General features: G+C 34.2%; 1 protein-coding gene across 1 annotated transcript in view; it reads left to right on the top strand.

Moving 5' to 3' along the window:
- LOC126888194 (lipase 3-like) overlaps positions 1-22318 on the top strand; it is a 65270-nt gene that overhangs the window by 20162 nt on the left and 22790 nt on the right. The window contains exon 2 of the mRNA XM_050656251.1: positions 9436-9630. Coding sequence (XP_050512208.1) covers positions 9436-9630 — 195 coding nt within the window. The remainder of the gene's footprint in view (positions 1-9435; positions 9631-22318) is intronic.

Genomic DNA, 22318 nt, shown 5'->3' with positions numbered 1-22318 from the left:
CTTTTGCTAGCAGTTGCCGCTAGGGCATCTATGCCATTTCGTTCGTTGCAATTCGGGACTGCACGCTGGGGTTTGTTTTGGTTGGATCAGGGAGAGCAGCATATGTGCCTCCTGATGAGAGACTAATAAGTTTCGAAACCGGTAGAGGTGCTTGCAGCACTCTCTGATTGGACTGGAATATGGTTCGGCTGTATTTTCGTTTTGCAACGAAATTGAAAATGGTTATTCATTTTTGATTTACATTTACTCTGTGTGGAGTATGAAGGGAACCAGTCTCGTTGGAACTTTACCGCGCTGAGCAGATGTGACGTGAATTGTAAATTGTAGAATTCCCTCATCTTCCTTAGTCTCAGCATCCGTATGGCTTGCAAATTGTAGAAGCCTCGGAGGTGTAACCAGAGAAGGTTCCCATTGTTTTCATTCTGGTGGGATATGTTATATGCCATTAGAGTGAAAACTTAGTCTTTTGCTAGCAGTTGCCGCTAGGGCATCTATGCCATTTCGTTCGTTGCAATTCGGGACTGCACGCTGGGGTTTGTTTTGGTTGGATCAGGGAGAGCAGCATATGTGCCTCCTGATGAGAGACTAATAAGTTTCGAAACCGGTAGAGGTGCTTGCAGCACTCTCTGATTGGACTGGAATATGGTTCGGCTGTATTTTCGTTTTGCAACGAAATTGAAAATGGTTATTCATTTTTGATTTACATTTACTCTGTGTGGAGTATGAAGGGAACCAGTCTCGTTGGAACTTTACCGCGCTGAGCAGATGTGACGTGAATTGTAAATTGTAGAATTCCCTCATCTTCCTTAGTCTCAGCATCCGTATGGCTTGCAAATTGTAGAAGCCTCGGAGGTGTAACCAGAGAAGGTTCCCATTGTTTTCATTCTGGTGGGATATGTTATATGCCATTAGAGTGAAAACTTAGTCTTTTGCTAGCAGTTGCCGCTAGGGCATCTATGCCATTTCGTTCGTTGCAATTCGGGACTGCACGCTGGGGTTTGTTTTGGTTGGATCAGGGAGAGCAGCATATGTGCCTCCTGATGAGAGACTAATAAGTTTCGAAACCGGTAGAGGTGCTTGCAGCACTCTCTGATTGGACTGGAATATGGTTCGGCTGTATTTTCGTTTTGCAACGAAATTGAAAATGGTTATTCATTTTTGATTTACATTTACTCTGTGTGGAGTATGAAGGGAACCAGTCTCGTTGGAACTTTACCGCGCTGAGCAGATGTGACGTGAATTGTAAATTGTAGAATTCCCTCATCTTCCTTAGTCTCAGCATCCGTATGGCTTGCAAATTGTAGAAGCCTCGGAGGTGTAACCAGAGAAGGTTCCCATTGTTTTCATTCTGGTGGGATATGTTATATGCCATTAGAGTGAAAACTTAGTCTTTTGCTAGCAGTTGCCGCTAGGGCATCTATGCCATTTCGTTCGTTGCAATTCGGGACTGCACGCTGGGGTTTGTTTTGGTTGGATCAGGGAGAGCAGCATATGTGCCTCCTGATGAGAGACTAATAAGTTTCGAAACCGGTAGAGGTGCTTGCAGCACTCTCTGATTGGACTGGAATATGGTTCGGCTGTATTTTCGTTTTGCAACGAAATTGAAAATGGTTATTCATTTTTGATTTACATTTACTCTGTGTGGAGTATGAAGGGAACCAGTCTCGTTGGAACTTTACCGCGCTGAGCAGATGTGACGTGAATTGTAAATTGTAGAATTCCCTCATCTTCCTTAGTCTCAGCATCCGTATGGCTTGCAAATTGTAGAAGCCTCGGAGGTGTAACCAGAGAAGGTTCCCATTGTTTTCATTCTGGTGGGATATGTTATATGCCATTAGAGTGAAAACTTAGTCTTTTGCTAGCAGTTGCCGCTAGGGCATCTATGCCATTTCGTTCGTTGCAATTCGGGACTGCACGCTGGGGTTTGTTTTGGTTGGATCAGGGAGAGCAGCATATGTGCCTCCTGATGAGAGACTAATAAGTTTCGAAACCGGTAGAGGTGCTTGCAGCACTCTCTGATTGGACTGGAATATGGTTCGGCTGTATTTTCGTTTTGCAACGAAATTGAAAATGGTTATTCATTTTTGATTTACATTTACTCTGTGTGGAGTATGAAGGGAACCAGTCTCGTTGGAACTTTACCGCGCTGAGCAGATGTGACGTGAATTGTAAATTGTAGAATTCCCTCATCTTCCTTAGTCTCAGCATCCGTATGGCTTGCAAATTGTAGAAGCCTCGGAGGTGTAACCAGAGAAGGTTCCCATTGTTTTCATTCTGGTGGGATATGTTATATGCCATTAGAGTGAAAACTTAGTCTTTTGCTAGCAGTTGCCGCTAGGGCATCTATGCCATTTCGTTCGTTGCAATTCGGGACTGCACGCTGGGGTTTGTTTTGGTTGGATCAGGGAGAGCAGCATATGTGCCTCCTGATGAGAGACTAATAAGTTTCGAAACCGGTAGAGGTGCTTGCAGCACTCTCTGATTGGACTGGAATATGGTTCGGCTGTATTTTCGTTTTGCAACGAAATTGAAAATGGTTATTCATTTTTGATTTACATTTACTCTGTGTGGAGTATGAAGGGAACCAGTCTCGTTGGAACTTTACCGCGCTGAGCAGATGTGACGTGAATTGTAAATTGTAGAATTCCCTCATCTTCCTTAGTCTCAGCATCCGTATGGCTTGCAAATTGTAGAAGCCTCGGAGGTGTAACCAGAGAAGGTTCCCATTGTTTTCATTCTGGTGGGATATGTTATATGCCATTAGAGTGAAAACTTAGTCTTTTGCTAGCAGTTGCCGCTAGGGCATCTATGCCATTTCGTTCGTTGCAATTCGGGACTGCACGCTGGGGTTTGTTTTGGTTGGATCAGGGAGAGCAGCATATGTGCCTCCTGATGAGAGACTAATAAGTTTCGAAACCGGTAGAGGTGCTTGCAGCACTCTCTGATTGGACTGGAATATGGTTCGGCTGTATTTTCGTTTTGCAACGAAATTGAAAATGGTTATTCATTTTTGATTTACATTTACTCTGTGTGGAGTATGAAGGGAACCAGTCTCGTTGGAACTTTACCGCGCTGAGCAGATGTGACGTGAATTGTAAATTGTAGAATTCCCTCATCTTCCTTAGTCTCAGCATCCGTATGGCTTGCAAATTGTAGAAGCCTCGGAGGTGTAACCAGAGAAGGTTCCCATTGTTTTCATTCTGGTGGGATATGTTATATGCCATTAGAGTGAAAACTTAGTCTTTTGCTAGCAGTTGCCGCTAGGGCATCTATGCCATTTCGTTCGTTGCAATTCGGGACTGCACGCTGGGGTTTGTTTTGGTTGGATCAGGGAGAGCAGCATATGTGCCTCCTGATGAGAGACTAATAAGTTTCGAAACCGGTAGAGGTGCTTGCAGCACTCTCTGATTGGACTGGAATATGGTTCGGCTGTATTTTCGTTTTGCAACGAAATTGAAAATGGTTATTCATTTTTGATTTACATTTACTCTGTGTGGAGTATGAAGGGAACCAGTCTCGTTGGAACTTTACCGCGCTGAGCAGATGTGACGTGAATTGTAAATTGTAGAATTCCCTCATCTTCCTTAGTCTCAGCATCCGTATGGCTTGCAAATTGTAGAAGCCTCGGAGGTGTAACCAGAGAAGGTTCCCATTGTTTTCATTCTGGTGGGATATGTTATATGCCATTAGAGTGAAAACTTAGTCTTTTGCTAGCAGTTGCCGCTAGGGCATCTATGCCATTTCGTTCGTTGCAATTCGGGACTGCACGCTGGGGTTTGTTTTGGTTGGATCAGGGAGAGCAGCATATGTGCCTCCTGATGAGAGACTAATAAGTTTCGAAACCGGTAGAGGTGCTTGCAGCACTCTCTGATTGGACTGGAATATGGTTCGGCTGTATTTTCGTTTTGCAACGAAATTGAAAATGGTTATTCATTTTTACAAAAATAATTATTTATTAGTAGAATTGTTTATTAGAGATTAATATTAGCATTAGTTTTAGGATAAGATACGAAAAAATGACTATTAAAATAAAAAATAGTAAAATTGGCGAATGGATTTAGTGTCCGCAGTCATATAAACCCAAATAAACAACAACAACTTTTTTCCACGCATTTTTAGGCATATGCAATGGTACATTTAGTAGGAAGACAAGTCAATGGCCATTAAACTGGTCTATTGTATAAGGTTGTACGAATATTTTTAAGCAAGTTATGGTTTTTCAAAGTTTTATACTTTTAACAATTTTAATTTTTTTATTATTTTTTTTTAATTTCCCATTTTACCTTCTTTTTCTTGTACATTTAGATATATACATTGTGGAATAAAAAGGAAAACTTATTTTCTTTACTTTAAAATAGTGTACATTTTGTAAAAAATTCTAGGACTATTTTTAAACAAGATAAAAGATATCCGTAATTTGAGAAAAATTTTGAATTCTTTTTTCAATTAGAAGAATATACCTAATTGCATATTAGAACATAATTTTTAATTTCAAGTAACTTTTTTAATAAAACTTTTCCGTGAAATATAAAGGTACTTTACTCTTGAGCGAAATTCATATTTTTTAACATACCTACCTCGTATAATATTGATATCTGATCATTGCATCTTAGGTTTTAGGCTTTGAAGAGAATTTTACGAATAATAATTTTTTTTCATAAAATGAATAACCAAAAAGTTTTCCATATGGTTCCAACTTGGTGGGATATATTACATGTGTATATATGTCACATTTTGAAAAAGCATATCTTGTTTAAAAATAGTCGTAGATTTTTTTTCAATACACATAAAACATATCAAAAATAATTGTTAAAAGTATAAAATTTTGAAAAACCATATCTTGCCTAAAAATAGTCACATAACCTTCTGCAATAGACCATTTTAAAGGCAATTGACTTCTCTTATTACTAAATGTACCATTGCATATTTCTAAGACTGCTTAGAAAAAAGTTACAGAAACATGTTTGCGAAATAATAGGGAAAATGACCCAAAATGCTGTGACTGGCGAACTTTGAAAAGTCATATTTCGAAAATTATAAATCCTAAACACTTCTACCCAAAATTATTTTAAAGAGAAAGGATATATGTTTCTTTTCTGTGAAGCAATACCTATACTTATATGCCCGTGGAAAAAAGTTATGGGGCAAAAAACAAAATTGTTTTCACTTGTGTTTTTTTTTTGCTTTTTTTAATACATTTTTGTAAAGAAAATATTTTTGACTTTAAGGCAGGCCGCACATCAAAGAAACATGAAACGTAAAACATGAAACATAAAACGTGAAACACGTTTCATGAAAATAAAACAATGCTAAACAAATAGAAGTCCGCATACCAATGAAACGAGTGTGATTCATGCGTGTGAAACATTTTTATCTTCCAAAGGCGCACACCAAAGAAACATGAAACGTGAAACACGTTTCATGGAAATAAAACACTGCTAAACAAATAGACGTCCGCATATCTATGAAACGAGTGTGATTTATGCCCATGAAACATTTTTATCTTCTTGAAATGTGTTTCATGAAATAGGACGTGTTCTATTTTTCGATATCAGTTTCATTATTTTAACTAATTAATTACATGCGTAAAATGAATGCCGACCAAGAATTTAATATTGTATTGGATTCTGTGGTGGAGCAGAACGAAAAGTTGTACAATAATTATAACCTGAAGTGGTACTCGAATAGACAATAACAAGAAAATATCATTTTTTTAAACCAGGACCCACATTAAAATAATGTAAATATTTGAATACTAATTCTATAAAATGATTGAAATTTAGTAAGATGATTATTTAATTCGTTTGCAACCAAATATTATGTACCTACTATGTTTATGATTTTTGGCCAGTAATAAAAGAGTTGCCACAACAGCAACGACCTCGTCATCATCACTTTCCATTATTAACTATACAAATTTTATTTTTGTTTCTTTGATTAGTATATTAGTGTGGGAAACAGAAATTAAACGTCGCAAACTCGACACAAGTCCGGTATTATTTTTTTTCTGGTATATCAAGGGGTGCTTATTATGAGACTCACTTTTTTTAAAGATTGGCCCCGGAACATCTATTTTCATTCCTTTAAAGGGGGTAGGGAATAATCCTACTCCATCAGTAGGGTTTTTTATAAATACATTTATATATTATGATTATTGCAACATCCCTGCGGAAACTACCCCTATCCCTGAAAATAAGTTTGGCAAGCATGTTTTTACGATTATCTCATTACCTATATATTTTTTTGAAACAACGCTTATACAGAATTAAAGACCACTATTTGCTCTACAAATAAGGTCCTAATTGCTTGAAAATAACTCCAATAATAATATTTGAGTTATCGTCCCACTCAAAATGATCCGGAACATTGTTTAAATAATCAAAATGTCAAAATATGAAGGAAAAATTCGATTTTTTATTGGTTTTTTGATTATAACTTTAAAACTATTCATTTCTGAGAAAAGTTGTGCTGATATAAAAGTTGAGTAATTAAATTTCCTACAATATAAAATTACTTAAAAATTTAAAAAATAGTCACCCTTGTTTTAAAATAGCAATAATTGTGAAAAAAACCATACAAAAACAAGTATTCGCATTTTACGTTTTTCAAGCATTTATGCTATACTTAGGACCTTCATATTTTACCCAGAAAAACTTTATGATATAGTAAAACAACATTATAAATTTCATTAAGATCGGTTTAATAGATTTTGCAAAATAAATTTTGAAATACAGCTTTCGCAAAAAAAATTCATTTTTTTAAAATGTTGCAGGACTGAAAATAAAGCTATCTGCTGCAAATTGAATTTTTTTTGCTTATAGAAGTGTACTGTACCTTTCATTTTCAATTTGCAAATTTAAAATCGATTAATTAGCACGGCGTCAGGAAATGTTTTAAATAAACAATAATTTTTGGTGCTACGCGTAGGACAGCGGTGTTCGATTCACACAAGTTGATTTTCACTAAAATTTCTTCCAATCATTATCTAATATATTATTTTCTTACCCTATATTTTGTTGTATTTTAATATTTTAATTCCACAAAAATCAAACTAATTTTATTATTGTTTGTGAAATATTATTTAAACAATTGCATATGTTTAAAAATAATAAACTTTTATTCTCTAAGTTAAAATATATGAACAAAGAAAGTTTTTGCTAAAAAAAGTGTTATTTCAAAGGATAGAGTATGTGTTTTTATTTTGCAATAAACAAATTTATTTATTTATATCGAAATGTAATAAAAATTAAAATGTATCAATCATTATCAAAGGTCATTAGACTGCTCAATCAGAGCAAACTATCCGCTGTCCTGCGCGTAGCACCAATAATTAATGTTTATTTAAAAAATCCCTGACGCCGTGGTAGTTAATTGATTTTAATTTTATAAATTGCAAATGAAAGGTACAGTACACTTCTATATGTAAAAAAAAATTCAACTTGCTATCTGCTTTATTTTTAGTCCTGTAACATTTTGAAAAAATGAATTTTTTTTGCCAAAGCTGGATTGCAAAATTTATTTTGCAAAATTTGTTAAACGGATCTTAATAAAATTTACAGTATTGTTTCACTGTATCATAAAGTTTTTCTGGGTGAAATATGAAGGTCCTAAGTGTACCATAAATGGTTGAAAAACGTAAAATGCGAATACTTGTTTTTGTGTTTTTTCGCAATTATTGCTATTTTGCAACAAGGGTGACTATTTTTTAAATTATTAACCAATTCTAAATTGTAGGAAATTTAATTATGCAACTTTTATGTCAGTACAACTTTCCTCAAAAATGAATACTTTTAAAGTTATAATCAAAAAACGAAGAAAAAAATCGAATTTTTCCTTCATTATTTGATATTTTGATTATTTAAACAATGTTACGGACCTTTTTGAGAGGGAGGATAACTCAAATACTATTATTTGAGTTATTTTGAAGCAATTTCTGCAAAAAAATTTAAGTCACCTCTCAACGTCCAAATGTACTAATATTTTTACAGATGCGCCCTGGTCTAATAGTAAATTTAACCTAGAACAATTTTTCCGTAGACGTGTTTGCACTAAAAGTGCATACAACTCTCTCTAATGCACAATGGTAGCACTCCGCGGTTTTTTCATATTTAGAGGTCCATTGACCCCGCCTACGTTGTAGTTACTTTTTAGCTCTCTTATTTTGAACATAATCAATAGCCTATAATAGGCTATAAAGAAAGCTACCGGTACGAGTGGCGTAACCATGGGGGGAGGTTATGTGGGTTATAGCCCCCCTTGGTGGTATTCCATACACCCTCCAGTAGTTATAACCCCCCCTCTTATGATCATCCTGGTTACGCGGTAAATTGAGTGCAGACGTTCAAAAAACAAATAATTTTGTAACCATGGATATTTTCTACCAGGTGTTATTTATCGTTGGAAGGAGAAGATTTCACAGAATAATTTTCAATTATTTCATAACCCAAAAAAACTTAAAAAATTCAATTTTCGGACTTTTGCTGGAAGAAACCTGATCCGTAGAGCTTTTAGAAGCTGCTTTATTCGCTTTTTTTCTCATACTCTGTTTAGGTTTCTGTTGCTGAATATTTTAAATGGAATTAAAGGATTCTACATATTATCATGCACTCATCGTTTCCGGCACGTAGCGTAGTCTCCGAAAAACCTGATTTTACAAAGAAGTGTCTGATACCATACTTTCCGGACAGTACGAATTGTTCATATTTAAAACCAATACAATCAATATTTTTCGGAAACTAAACGCTACGCGCTGGAAACGATGAGTGCATGATAATATTATGTAGAATCCTTTTTAGTCTAAAGAGGATTCTACATATTATCATGCACTCACCGTTTCATGCATGTAGCGTTTAGTTTCCGAAAAATATTGATTTTAATGGTTTTAAATATGAACAATTCATACTGTCTGCCTGCCTGGAGCGTATGGTATCAGACATCTCTTTGTAAAATCAGGTTTTTCGGAGACTACGCTACGTGCCGGAAACGATGAGTGTATGATAATATGTAGAATCCTTTAGGATTCAAAGCGTTTTAAACGGCAACGATTTCATCGTTGATTTTAAACAAATCGCACGAGAAAATTAGAGAGTGTAGTATTTTTGTTGTACTATTTTTCATTGAACTGTCTGATTTCAGCTGTTACAGGTGGACTTTGGAGATCATTTTCTATTATATTATATTACTTGTAATCATGGATTGAGTTGCAATGCTTCGTCAGTCTTTGCCGCGTTGACTATTGCCTTTCGCTCTTGTCGGTCCCGTGTAACTATTTCAGTGGAGGATCTGGATATTTGCCTTGGGAGTGGAAATTTGCCTTAATCTTATTCCAAGCATTGATATAATCTCCATTTTTCGTTGTGTTCTTCTGTAGTACCTATAAATATAAATTATGCTTTAGTGACAAACAGTGCGTTATTGAAGTACTTTATGTTTCAGATGTTCCTCAAATTATTGCTAGGCATGGATATCCGGTAGAAATTCACATCGTCACTACTAGTGATGGGTACTTACTAACATTACATCGTATAATAGGTTCCAAAAATGGAATAAAAGGGAAACAACCGGTACTGTTAAGCCACGGTGTACTGGGAAGCAGTGCTGATTGGATTTTGGATGGAGATACTGCCTTAGGTAAGTACACATATATGGACACAGACAGTGTGGAATGTTATGTTGCTATTATTACGTTGGTAGATTGCCATGATAATCTTGCGGGGTTGAAATGTCGAGTTGAAACACTGACTCTAACTTTATAACTTTATTTACGATTTACAACATCAATCAACATATGGTTACTAAGATGTTGTTTCGCGGGGTGGTCCTTCAGGACACCCTTCTCACAGGACGGATCACTAGCATAGTAACGATCTGAATAATAACAATACTACATATAATAATAATGATCATATCAATCCCTCTGTGGGCTATTTATATCTCCTTATAATTTGGACTTTGAAAAGTAAAAATATACGTGAGTCTCTACGAGGTTACACAAACAAAACTGCATTAAGCAACCTTCGTTTTGTTTGCATATTTAGAAACAATATGTGTATATCATGAAAGTAAATAAATAAAACCTATAAATAGATGTAGCATCTAACGAAAATGTAGAAATTATGCAATATGATTCATGTATTCAGTTCAAGTTCACTTATGCAATAGGAAGTAGTAATAAATAATCGTTTTGCTTACTAATAAAAAAATGAAACATGATCGTATAGTGTTTCTACTTTTATTTTTAGTTTTAGAGATTGTAATTTTTATTTAAACAAACGAAACGAAACGAAAAGTTGTTTAACAATAATAAAATTAAAAATGAAATCTATATAGCCAGCTGTATAATGATTAAATATACACATATAAAAAAGGTAAACCAATGTACTAACTTTTGTCTTTTCACTTCTATGTCCGTGGGCTTGATCCAACGATGCGTCAGTGGCTGCAAGGTGTGGTCCAGTCGTTTCTTCCCTCGTGAGGCAGCTCCATTTAGGGCAGGCTCCATAAATCAGCTAACTGAAGGGGAGATGGATACTTTACCCCAATTTTCCATGTAAATTTCCAGCTGTTGTTTTCCATAACCATTTCTTCTCAGCATCCTGTCGTCTCAGCTGTCCAGGTTTAAAGGGCTAAGGGTCGCCATGTTATGGTGCTATTGTTACGTTGGTAGATTCCATCATAATTTTGCGGGGTTGAAATATCGAGTTGAAACACTGACTCTAACTTTATAACTTTATTTACGATTTACAACATCAATCAACATAAGGTTACTAAGATGTTGTTTCGCGGGGTGGTCCTTCAGGACACCCTTCTCGCAGGACGGCTCACTAGCATAGTAACGATCTGAATAATAACAATACTATAATAATAATGATCATATCAGTCCCTCTGTGGGCTATTTATATTTCCTAAAAATTGTGACTTTGAAAAGTAAAAATATACGGGAGTCTCTAAGAGGTTACACAAACAAAACTTCATTAATCAACCTTCGTTTTGTTTGCATATTTAGAAACAATATCTTTTGTAACAACTGAAATTATTTAAAATTATATACATCTTTTAATACATATTATATAGTAAGGAGTTTTTTCCCTTACTATACAGGAAAAGCAAAAGGTGGTCAGACGATGGTCAGACGTAACAATTTTATATCTAAACTAACTGACCCGGCGAACTTCGTACCACTTTAGAACTAAATAATATTTAAAAGTTAAATAACTTAAGAGCGTCGCCGAAAAATTTCGTTAAAGGCATTCATTTTTTTCGATTCCTGAGAAAACTCATAAAGTATTTTTGAAAAATTTAAACGCAAAATGAAAAATTACATTATTACCGAGGGCTGAAAGTCCCTGAAAACCTTTATAATATTTATTATAAGTTACAGGGGTGAAAAAAAGAGAAAATTGAGTGTGATCTTTAAGTTCAAATATCTTATTAAAGAAACTTTTTGTTTATGCTAAGTAATCATGCTTACGAGGGACATTCGACCCTCGGTAATAATGCATTGTTTCATCTGTGTTTAAATTTTTTAAAAATATGTATATATTAATTTTTTCAATGAATCAAGTTAATTTTTTCTGATAAACAATATTTTATTGTGATGTGTGCGGTGGGTAAATATAAAATCACTTAGGTTGGTCATACTAACTTAAAAACTTGCCGGGCTCATGCACAACAACTTTGATAAAGGTCAATACATGATCAAATGCATAGACAAACATTCATTTGTATTTATGTAGAAGAGGTAAATATTTAGATGGCTATTAAAAAATAACGGTTGGTGATAGAAAAGTGCTAATTTAGGGTTGTATGTATCCTTTGGTTCCACATCATATAAAATTAAGAAAAAACAGTTTGTCCAAAAAATAAAAAAATGTCGGGGAGGGGCAACCCCTTTTTACTCAGGTTGGTCGTACCAACTTAAAAACCTTCGCGGGCTCATTCACAACGACTTTGGTTAAGATCGTCATATGATCAAATGTATAGTTTACGATTCTCCACTTCTCAACAATTGAAGTGGATATTATGAAAATGTGTATTTTATTTTTTGCTCTTAAGGTCAAATAGAAAAATGCAGTGATATAAATAAAGATTTATTTTTACTTCGTATTTTCATACAGATGAACCGAAAGAAAGAAATTCTTTAAGAAAAGAAATAGAAAATTTCTATTTCTGCTCAATTTCTAATATCCCGAAAAGAAAAATTAATAGTGTGTGGGCCCACCTCTGTGTCGCCTGAGCGCTCTAACTCTATTTGGAAGACCTCTTATTAAATTATTGATGAACTGCTGCTCCCAAATCGCGCGTAATGTATTGGCCAACTGATCTAAGGTTTGGGGCGGTTGAAGGAACCTGTTTTGTTGCCTAGACATTTCGGCCCAAACATGTTCAATGCAATTCATATCAGGTGAACACGGTGGCCACTCCATTCTTGTAATGCCATGAGCTGCTATACACTCGTTGACAATTCTCGCACGGTGAGGGCGAACATTATCATCAATCAGAACAAATTGTTCTCCTATTGCACCAAAAAATGGAACAACTATTGGTACTATGACTCTGTCTCGATATCGTGTAGCAATCATTGTCTCATTAATTAAGACGGCTAAGTCCATGCGACCGTCAAAACATATGCCTCCCCACACGCAAACAGATCCACCTCCAAAAAGAGTGGTTGGGACTCTCAGATTTTCATTGTAACGCTATCCTCTTTCCCTCCATATCAATATTCGGCCATCATTCGTATACAAACGAAATCTGGACTCGTCAGTAAAGAGACAATTCCTCCAATTTTCGAAATTCCACTGATAATGTTCCATCGCCCAGCGATATCTGCATGCACGCTGCACGCTGCTCCCTAGTTAGTCGTGGATGGGTAGCGCGCCGTCTAACCCTTAAATTGGATGCATGTAACCGTCTTCTGACAGTTTGACTGGAAATCGCTCGTCCAGTAGCATGCCTGAAGATACTGTTAATTCTGGAAGCCGTGAATGTTGGGTTTCTTCTTGCCGTCAGAACTACAAAACGGTCTTGCCGACGAGTTGTAGATCGTTCTCTTCCTCCTCCATGCCTGTATGTTGCAGATCCAGTTGCTACATAATGGCTACATACCGATTCCATGCACGACTTATCCCACTTTGCGACATATTTAGCCTCATAGCAACCTCTTGTTGAGTTATGCCTTGTTGGATCCAACGAACTAATTGCTCGAGCTGCACTAGTTCTAAACGTCTTTGCGGCATAATGTTTTTGTGATAAATAGATTTCTTGACTTATTGACAACTGGTAAAGCCAATACAAGCACTTTTATACGAATGATATATTCATGTTTGGAACAACATTTCTCTCTTTGTACGAGATAAGGGCCGATAAGAATAGGGAGAAAAAAACCACATGCAAAAAATATTGGCAATAAAGAAATAGTTTTAAATGTTAATTTTAGGAATTTTAAAATTATCCACTTCAATTGGTGAGTAGTGTATAAAGGACATACAGACAAACATTCGTTTTTTATTAATTAAATCTAAAGCTGTCTTTCCTTATTTTGTTTTACTCATATTTGAGTACTAAGGATGCAGAATCCTATTGGAATTTTATCTGGATAAGCGGAAAGGTGATAAATCCATATTGTAGATTCTCCCATGTCCGCTATTTATTAGCCTGCATGCTTTATAAATAGTAAAAAACTCAGGAAATAGAGTGTTACCAATGATTCAAGGATTCTACATTTCGAGATAAAAGAGAAATATTATTTTTGAAGTTATACTTCTTTAGGCACGAGGGTGAATTTTTACATTCCCTGGCGCATGCGCACACCGACAGTATGGTAATAGTCTCTACATATTTTAAGTTATGTAGCGCAAATAAGGTGTTACTGAAAATAATATATTATTAGTGTTTTTAGTAAATATATTTATTATAATTTTTATGTCTGTGGATTTGTCTTCCTCCTTATAAGTATTATTGAAAATATTTATTTTCAATTAATGTATCTGTCACCGTGATTGTAATTATGTCCGGGAAATTATCAACTGAATACAAAAGCGGTGGTAGCTGATCGGTAGAGCATTCACCTCGGGATCGAGAGGTCCCCTGTTCGAATCCTGACAAACTCATATCCTTTTTTGTTATTTTTGGTATTCTTTTTGTTTTTTCTAAAATTAGTTTAATACCTATTTAAATACAATACAAAAAACTGTTTAAAGTAGATAGGTATATTGATTTCGTTGAAATCATAATATGAAGTTAGCTTATATTATAATAGAAGTACAACTTCTTACGTGCGTACAAAGTACACACACATTCTATTTTTACACATTTCTTGTTTGCATAGATGTCTTTAAGGCAGTGGCGACGCGTGACTTTTTCTAAAGTGTTACCAAAACCAGATATTAAGTATATACCAGATATATTATATATTATCTATCTATATATATATATATATATATATATATATATATATATATATATATATATATATATATATATATATATATATAATGTGTTTTATAAATATTTTTATATATACAGTGTTCCCATACATCAAAGTTTGTTCGACTAGACACCGTGAATTTTCAGCTTGCTATTAATCAACTTTTTTTTGGTACGCGCGATCCAGGTCTATTGTAAAAATAGATGAAATAAAATTAAAAAATTGAAAATTTAAGAAATTATATAAAGTATCTACAAACTAAAAACATATTTGTTGTTTTTAGGTAAAATATGTATTATATCACCTTTATACTTTATTAAAAAATCCAAATTGTATAATTAGTATACTAATCAGTACATTCATTTGTCATTTTTAGCCTAAAATATTAAATAATTTTTATTTTATTGATTATACACTACAATGTACTGTATAATCAATATTATTATATGTCATATTATAATAATGTTGTTGTTAATTAATATATTTCGACAAGTAATTAAAATCGATTAATATGATTTATATAGGATAAAAAGGTATAGATATATTATCTGTATAATAAGCAAGTACAGTTACAAGTTATAAACTAATAATTAATAATGCATATTATGCAATAATCGAATCCAAAGGGCCGGTACGGTTAACTAACCGGAGTTTAATCGAGAAAATACCGGCCCTAAGAATAACAGACTTCATAAATGGAATTATAATTATTACCTATAATTATAATAATAATTAAAATTGCATTTATTAAGTCTGATATTCTTACGGTCGGTATTTTCTGTCCCGATAGACACCGGCCCTACCTAGCGTCACCAAATTAAAATTTGGTAACACCAATACGCGGTTTCAGAGACATCGTCCCCGCAAAATTTTCAGAGACGATCCAGTCAAAGATCCTACTATCGTTGCCACTCACAGAAGTGGTAAACGTAAACGGCGCGGCGCACGGTAAGGGCACAGTATAATAAATATGAAACCTCTTTATACTGTGGTAAGGGCGTATTATAATAACGTGCAACCGATTTTACATAAACTCGCTGATATTTTCGTGCGTCTAGTTCGAAATATTCATATTCGTTCACAAATATTTCTATTTTTAAAAAATATAAATGGAATTATTTCATAGTAGTCATAAAATATTTATTTACAAATTTTAACTGTTACCAATGGTAACAATGGTTACATGGACGCTTCGCCAGTGCCTTAAGGTGATACAGTAGCGATCAACAGGTAGCCAAAACGCGTTCCAATATTGCGGCTGTAATTTTGAATATTTTTTCGAGATATTTGGCACACGTATTTGTAATATAATAAAGAATGGCGGTACAGAGCCCAATTTAAAAAATATATTAATATGTGGAAATTACTCTGTAATTAAATACAATATTCAAAAAACGAGCCTGTACCGCCATTAAGAAGAATAAAAAAATACACTTTCTTCAAATAAACTTTTTTATCAGATGCCTAGGTTTTGTGTCATTTTGGAACTACTAATGAAATAAAAAATTTTAGTAGTTCCAAAATGACACAAAATCTAGGCATCGGATAAAAAAGTTTATTTGAAGAAAGTGTATTTTTTTGTTCTTCTTAATGGCGGTACAGGCTCGTTTTTTTAATATTGTATTTAATTGCAGAGTAATTTCAACATATTATTATATTTTTCAAATTGGGCTCTGTACCGCCATTCTTTATTATATTACGAATACGTGTGCCAAATATCTCGAAAAAATATTCAAAATTACAGCCGCAATCTTGGAACGCGTTTTCGCTACCTGTTGATCGCTACTGTTTCCTCTTAACGTGTCAGTCAGCAAATAATATTTTTCTATGGATTCTATACAATGTGCAACTAGTCTCACTAGTTACATAAATTCAAAACGAAAAACTTCTCACGCATTGATGAAAGTTCTTCCATTTCAGTGAGAAATATTTCTTCTGACGGGTTCTCCGCCGGTTTCTATACCTATGATAGCAGTTTCCATGGTAACATGCAAAATACAAACAATTATTTTTGTCAAACAAAATGTGTTGAAGCAAAACTTACCAGGAATTACCTTTCAAAACTGTTCAAAAACAACTGATAATTAGAATTTTAAATAAATACCGTATATAAATTGTAAGAATATTAAATACCTACGTGTGTATGTATTTTATTTCAATGTATGCATATAATATACCTAAAAGCACGTAAATTATTTAATTTTGAAGTTTGAATTCTTGACAAAACCGCATCCATAGAAAAAATACAGTGTACAACACATGAGAAAATGACATATCTCTCCCTCTCGCCTCGTGCCAACAAACTGATGCGCTCGTGAGAAATATATCTTTTTTCTCACTTGTTGTACAATATACTATTTATTATTTTGCTTAGTTGTTGCTTAGAGATAAACCTTGATTACACGTAACGAATATGGACACGCGCCAACTCGTAACTCTTAATGACAAACTTTTTCCAATCAAAATGTACACCGGCCAATTCGTAACTTTTTTACTACCTGACCCTCCCAACTCACAACTTATACAGGTGAATTCGAAACCATTGTTTAATTCTAATACACCAGTTAGTTAATTTAAAAGGTAAGAAATGAATTTGAACAGTAACGGATTAAGCCAACACGGGGCATATAGCATTATTATGTAAGCGAATGGTTCTTGGTTTGCTTAAAAACATGTTGTGTAGTATAATATGTACCTATAAAAAAATAAAAATTTAAATCTCTTAATAAAATAATTGAAACAATATTATATGTATAGACAAGGGCGGATCTGTAAAAAAGTCTATTTGCGGATGTGCGAGGTGTCATTCGGATTTCTGCAGATGAAGTTAGGTGACAACTTCAATAATAATAATTCACTTACGCTCCTTCTCAAATATGCCCGGAACATTATTAAAAAAATTAAAATATTTCGAAAAATATTGATTTTTTTCTACTTTCTTTGCTTATAACTTTAAAACGATTCATTTTGGAGAAAAGTCGTAGGGAAATAAATAAAGATAATTGAATTTTGTATGATATACAACTAATTAAAAATGTCTTAAATTATTACCCTTTCTGTAAAATAGCAATAAATACAAAATAAGGGGGCAAAACAAGCCTCTTTTTACTCAGTGTTTTTCAAGAACTTTGGTTGCACTTAGAACCTTCGTAATTCGCACAAAAAATCCTTATAACATACTTAAATCATCCACCAAATTTCATTAAAATCGACCTGATAGATTTTGCATAAAAATTTTGCAATCTAAATTTTTTAAAAAAAGTTCAAATTTTTTAAATACTTTACATACACTAATACACTTTACAGAATTAAAATCGTATTATCTAAGTGGCCTCAGCACTGTTTTAAAGTTATAAACAATTTTTTGGCTTATAAACAAATACCGTGAGGACGTTTGAGTTGGAATAAATTCATTTTCTGGAGAATGGCTCTGGAGATAAATTATTTTTAAATTCTAATTTTTGGTATAGATATATCATACTAGTGACGTCATCCATCTGAGCGTAATGACACAATCGATGATTTTTTTAAATGAGAATAGGGGCCGTGTGATAGCTCATTCGAAAGGCTATTCAATTTTGTATTCACTGATATAAACATTAACATAATTATTTATACAGGGTGCCCAAAAAAAAGTTTTTTGATTCAATTTAATTAAGACAAAAAAAGAATGTAGGACGGTAATCTATATAATGCAAAATACATTTTACTGGAGTCAGAAAACAGAAAAAAATGTGAATTTGAAAAATAAACATTGCTTTTCGCTTAAATTAAATGTTAAAACTGCTAAGAGGCTGGTGAGTGGCAACTAATATTGAATTAAGTGAAAAACAGTAGTTGTTTATCAAATAAAACTTTTTTTTCTGTTTTAGGACAACAGTAAAATGTATTTTAAATTAAATAAATTATATACATACATTCTTCTTTTGTCTCAATTTAATTAAAAAAAAATTTGGGCACCCTGTATAAATAATTATATGTTAAGGTTTATATTAGGAAATAGAGAATTGCATATTCTTTCGAATGAGCTATCATACGACCCCTATTCTCATTTAAAAAAATCATTGATTACGTCAGCGTTTCCAAACCGGTGGGTTGTGGTCGTGACCCACTAGTGGGTCGCGGGCAGATTTCAGGTGGGTCTCGGCGTGGCTCTTACAGTAGCTGAGTAGCGTACATTATATATCATCATGGGTGAGGGATGGGTTGCGAATATGAAAAAACATCAGAAGGTGGTCGCCAGACATAAAAGGTTGGGAACCACTGGATTACGTCATCATACCCAGATGGATGACGTCACTAGTTTGATATATATGCCAAAAAATTTATAATTAAAAAAAAGAAAAATCGACCTGTTTCGGATTTATCTCCAGAGTTGCCCATTCGCGAAAAAATGAATTTATTCCGTCTCAAGCGTCCTCACTGTATTTGTTTATAAGCCAAAGAATTGTTTATAACTTTAAAACAGTGCTGAGGCCGCTTAGATAATCCGATTTTAATTAAGTAAAGTGTATTGGATAGGTAGAGTGCCTCTTTATAGGGACCGTTTAAGTATTACGTAACGCAGGTTGGGGAGGTGGGTCAAAAATCTTAAAAAATTGCGTTACGTAATAGTTAAACGCCCATTACAGTGCGTTACACGGGGGGAAGGGGGTCAAAAATCTTCAAAAATCGCGTTACGTAATACTTGAACGCTCCCTATGTAAAAAAATTAGCAAACCTCTAAATGGTCTACTTTTTGTTCAGAAAGTTTTTAAAAATTTTGAACTTTTTAAAAAAAATTAGATTGCAAAATTATTATGCAAAATCTATCAGGTCCATTTTAATTAAATTTGGTGGGCAATTTAAGTATATTGTAAGGATTTTATAATAGAATTAAGAAGGTTCTAAATGCAACCAAATAATTTAAGACATTTTCAACCAGTCGTGTATCATACAAAATTCAATTATCTTTATTTTATTTCACTACGACTTTGTTCCAAAATGAATCGTTTTAAAGTTATAAGCAATGAAATTAGAAAAAATCGATGTTTTTCAAAAATTTTTAATATTTCAATTTTTTTATTAATGTTCCGAGCATATTTCAGAAGGATCATAAGTCGATTATAATTATTGAAGTTGTCACCTAACTTTATCCACGTTCACTCATTACGAAATCTGCTACAAGTATTTCAGCCATTTTAACAAAATTTATTTCGACTTTCTCATGTAACTCGTCCAAGAGATAATACATAAATGATAAATAACTTTTACACCACCTTCAAAGAGGGTAATTTATACAGGTACATACCTGGAATACCGGTATTAGATTATCAACATCGTTATTAATTACTTAGAAAAGTAAGTTACAAATTCACCGGTACTTGATGGGTTACCGCAAAATTACCTGCGCTCAAGAGTTACCAGTTGGCCTGTAATTAGGATGGGGGATTAAAATAGTTACGAATTCACCGGGACCCAACGAATATTATAGCGAGACAGTGTTCTCGGCCGAGTGCTCGTTTGGTATAAACATACTAACGAGTACTTGGCCGAGCACTCGACCCAGTCATATGGCGAGACAGTCACTCGGATCTTGTTCTATTTACTAGGCCGAGTCTTCGACCTCCTTCGATTGAAGGGTGTTCAATTGTATACTCGCCAATCCACTCGGTATGTGTAAACAACACTCGCTCTGTAACTGTGCACATTACCACTTTATCAGAGGTGTTATCACTTGTGTTAATCAATGTGATTTGTGATTCTCAAAAATAGCTAACAAATGGAACTCAGATAGGACAATAAAGTTTATTTCAGTTGTATAAGTCACACCCGTGCTTTTGAAATTTCAAATCTTTGGAGTATAAAAATAAACAAAAACGTGATGCAGCTTATGTATCGATTGTAGAAGAAATAAATATTGTTAGTTTTAAAACTCAAGAAGTAAAATAAAATAAAAAATTTAAATTCGACATATTCACGCAGCGAGATTTGGTTTTCTTAAAATCCATTGTCTATAGTCTATAGTTCAAAGAAGCTTACATCCTTCTCATAATATATCCGTCAATTCTTGTATAAGCAGTGGTATAAATCGTTTGATATATTTTTAATGTTAGCTTTATGATCCATAACTACACTACACCATGTTATTGTGAATCGAAACTGAACTTATTCGCCTCCAAATTCAAAAATTTCCAAATACGTATAAACCATCTCTCGCCCTCACCACTGTCTCGGCCTAGTAACAGTTTGCTGACTCGCCACAGTACTCATTACGTGTAATCAAGCCAATAACAGATTAGTTAGCAGATTTAGGGCGATGCCACATTATGCGTTTTGATCGGATGCGGTGGAGACGCATCCGTTTCCAACGCTACCGGACCGACCTGTCACACTATGCGTTTAGTCTCGTGCAGTTGTAAGCGCGTACCGATGTCTCAAAACGCATCCGTTTCCAACGCAACCGGACCGACCTGTCACACTATGCGTTTTGACTGGATGCGGTGGAAACGCATCCGGTCAAAACGCATAATGTGGCATCGCCCTTAGTTCGATTCAGGGTACACCACAGGCGGGACTGAAGACTGTAAAAAGAAGAAACATGCCGACCGATGGTGATGAACCCTGAATCGAATCTGAAGTCTAAAACTGTCTTTCCTTATTTTTTTTACTTATATTTAAGTACTAAGGATGCAGAATCCTGTTGGGATTTTATCGAGATATGAGGACAGATGATGAATGCATATAGTAGATGCCATGTCGCTATTTATTGGCCTGTAATAGTAAAAAAGCTTATAGTAAAAAGCTCAGGCAATAAATGGACTCTGCATTTCGAGCTGAAAGAGCATTTTCACTTTTCCCTTTGTTTATTTAGGTAAATTGAATTCCCTTAGGGTGAAATTTTTAAATGGGAAGTAGCGCTGTTTAGCCGCTGCATCAAGATATAGCATACGAAGATCAGTACAGTAGAACCTCGATAACTCGGATTAATCGGGACCGCGGCCGATGCGGGTTATCGAACATCCGGGTTAGCCGGAGAGCATAGTAAAAATTAATAAAATACGGTATAGTTATAGATAAAGTCCGTTATAATTAAAATAACATGAAATATATATGCACAGTACACATCTAACTTACCTATAGTTGTATAGAGCAGAGGTTCTCAATCTGTGGTACATGTACCACTGGTGGTACATATCATTATTGGCGGTGGTACACAAAACACAGAAAAAATTAAAATAGTAGTACTTATTAATACAGAACAATATCATTAATAAGTCACATTCTCAAATTATTCTTGAAAATAATACATGGTCGTATAAATAAAAAACTAGAAGAAGGAATAGATGATAGTCAGTTTGGGTTCAGAAACGGACTAGGAACCAGAGAGGCGTTATTTGCTTTTAATGTGTTAGCTCAAAGATACATGGACATGAATGTGGATGTGCATGTTTGTTACGTTGATTTTGAGAAAGCTTTTGACAAAGTTAGACATGGAAAATTAGTCCAAATTCTAAAGACAAAAAACATAGACAAAAGGGACTTACGAATAATAACAAACCTTTACTGGAATCAAAGAGCACAAATTGTAATAGATAACGAACCCAGTCCAGAAATTGAAATCAGGAGAGGAGTTCGGCAGGGATGTATTATGTCTCCATTACTCTTTAATGCATATAGTGAAGCCATTTTTGAAGAAGCATTGCTATCTCAAAGTGAAGGAATAATAATTAACGGAAGATCTATTAACAACATAAGATATGCAGATGACACCGTGATTATGGCAAGCTCTGCTGAACAACTCCAACTACTACTAAACAAAACAAACAATTTCTGTGAAGAATATGGACTAAAAATGAATATAAAAAAGACCAAATACATGATAATAACTAAGAAAACAAACATACAAAC

This window comes from Diabrotica virgifera, chromosome 1 (assembly GCF_917563875.1).
Source record: "Diabrotica virgifera virgifera chromosome 1, PGI_DIABVI_V3a".
Lineage (NCBI taxonomy): Eukaryota > Metazoa > Arthropoda > Insecta > Coleoptera > Chrysomelidae > Diabrotica > Diabrotica virgifera.
This window is presented reverse-complemented; position numbering and strand designations above follow the sequence as displayed.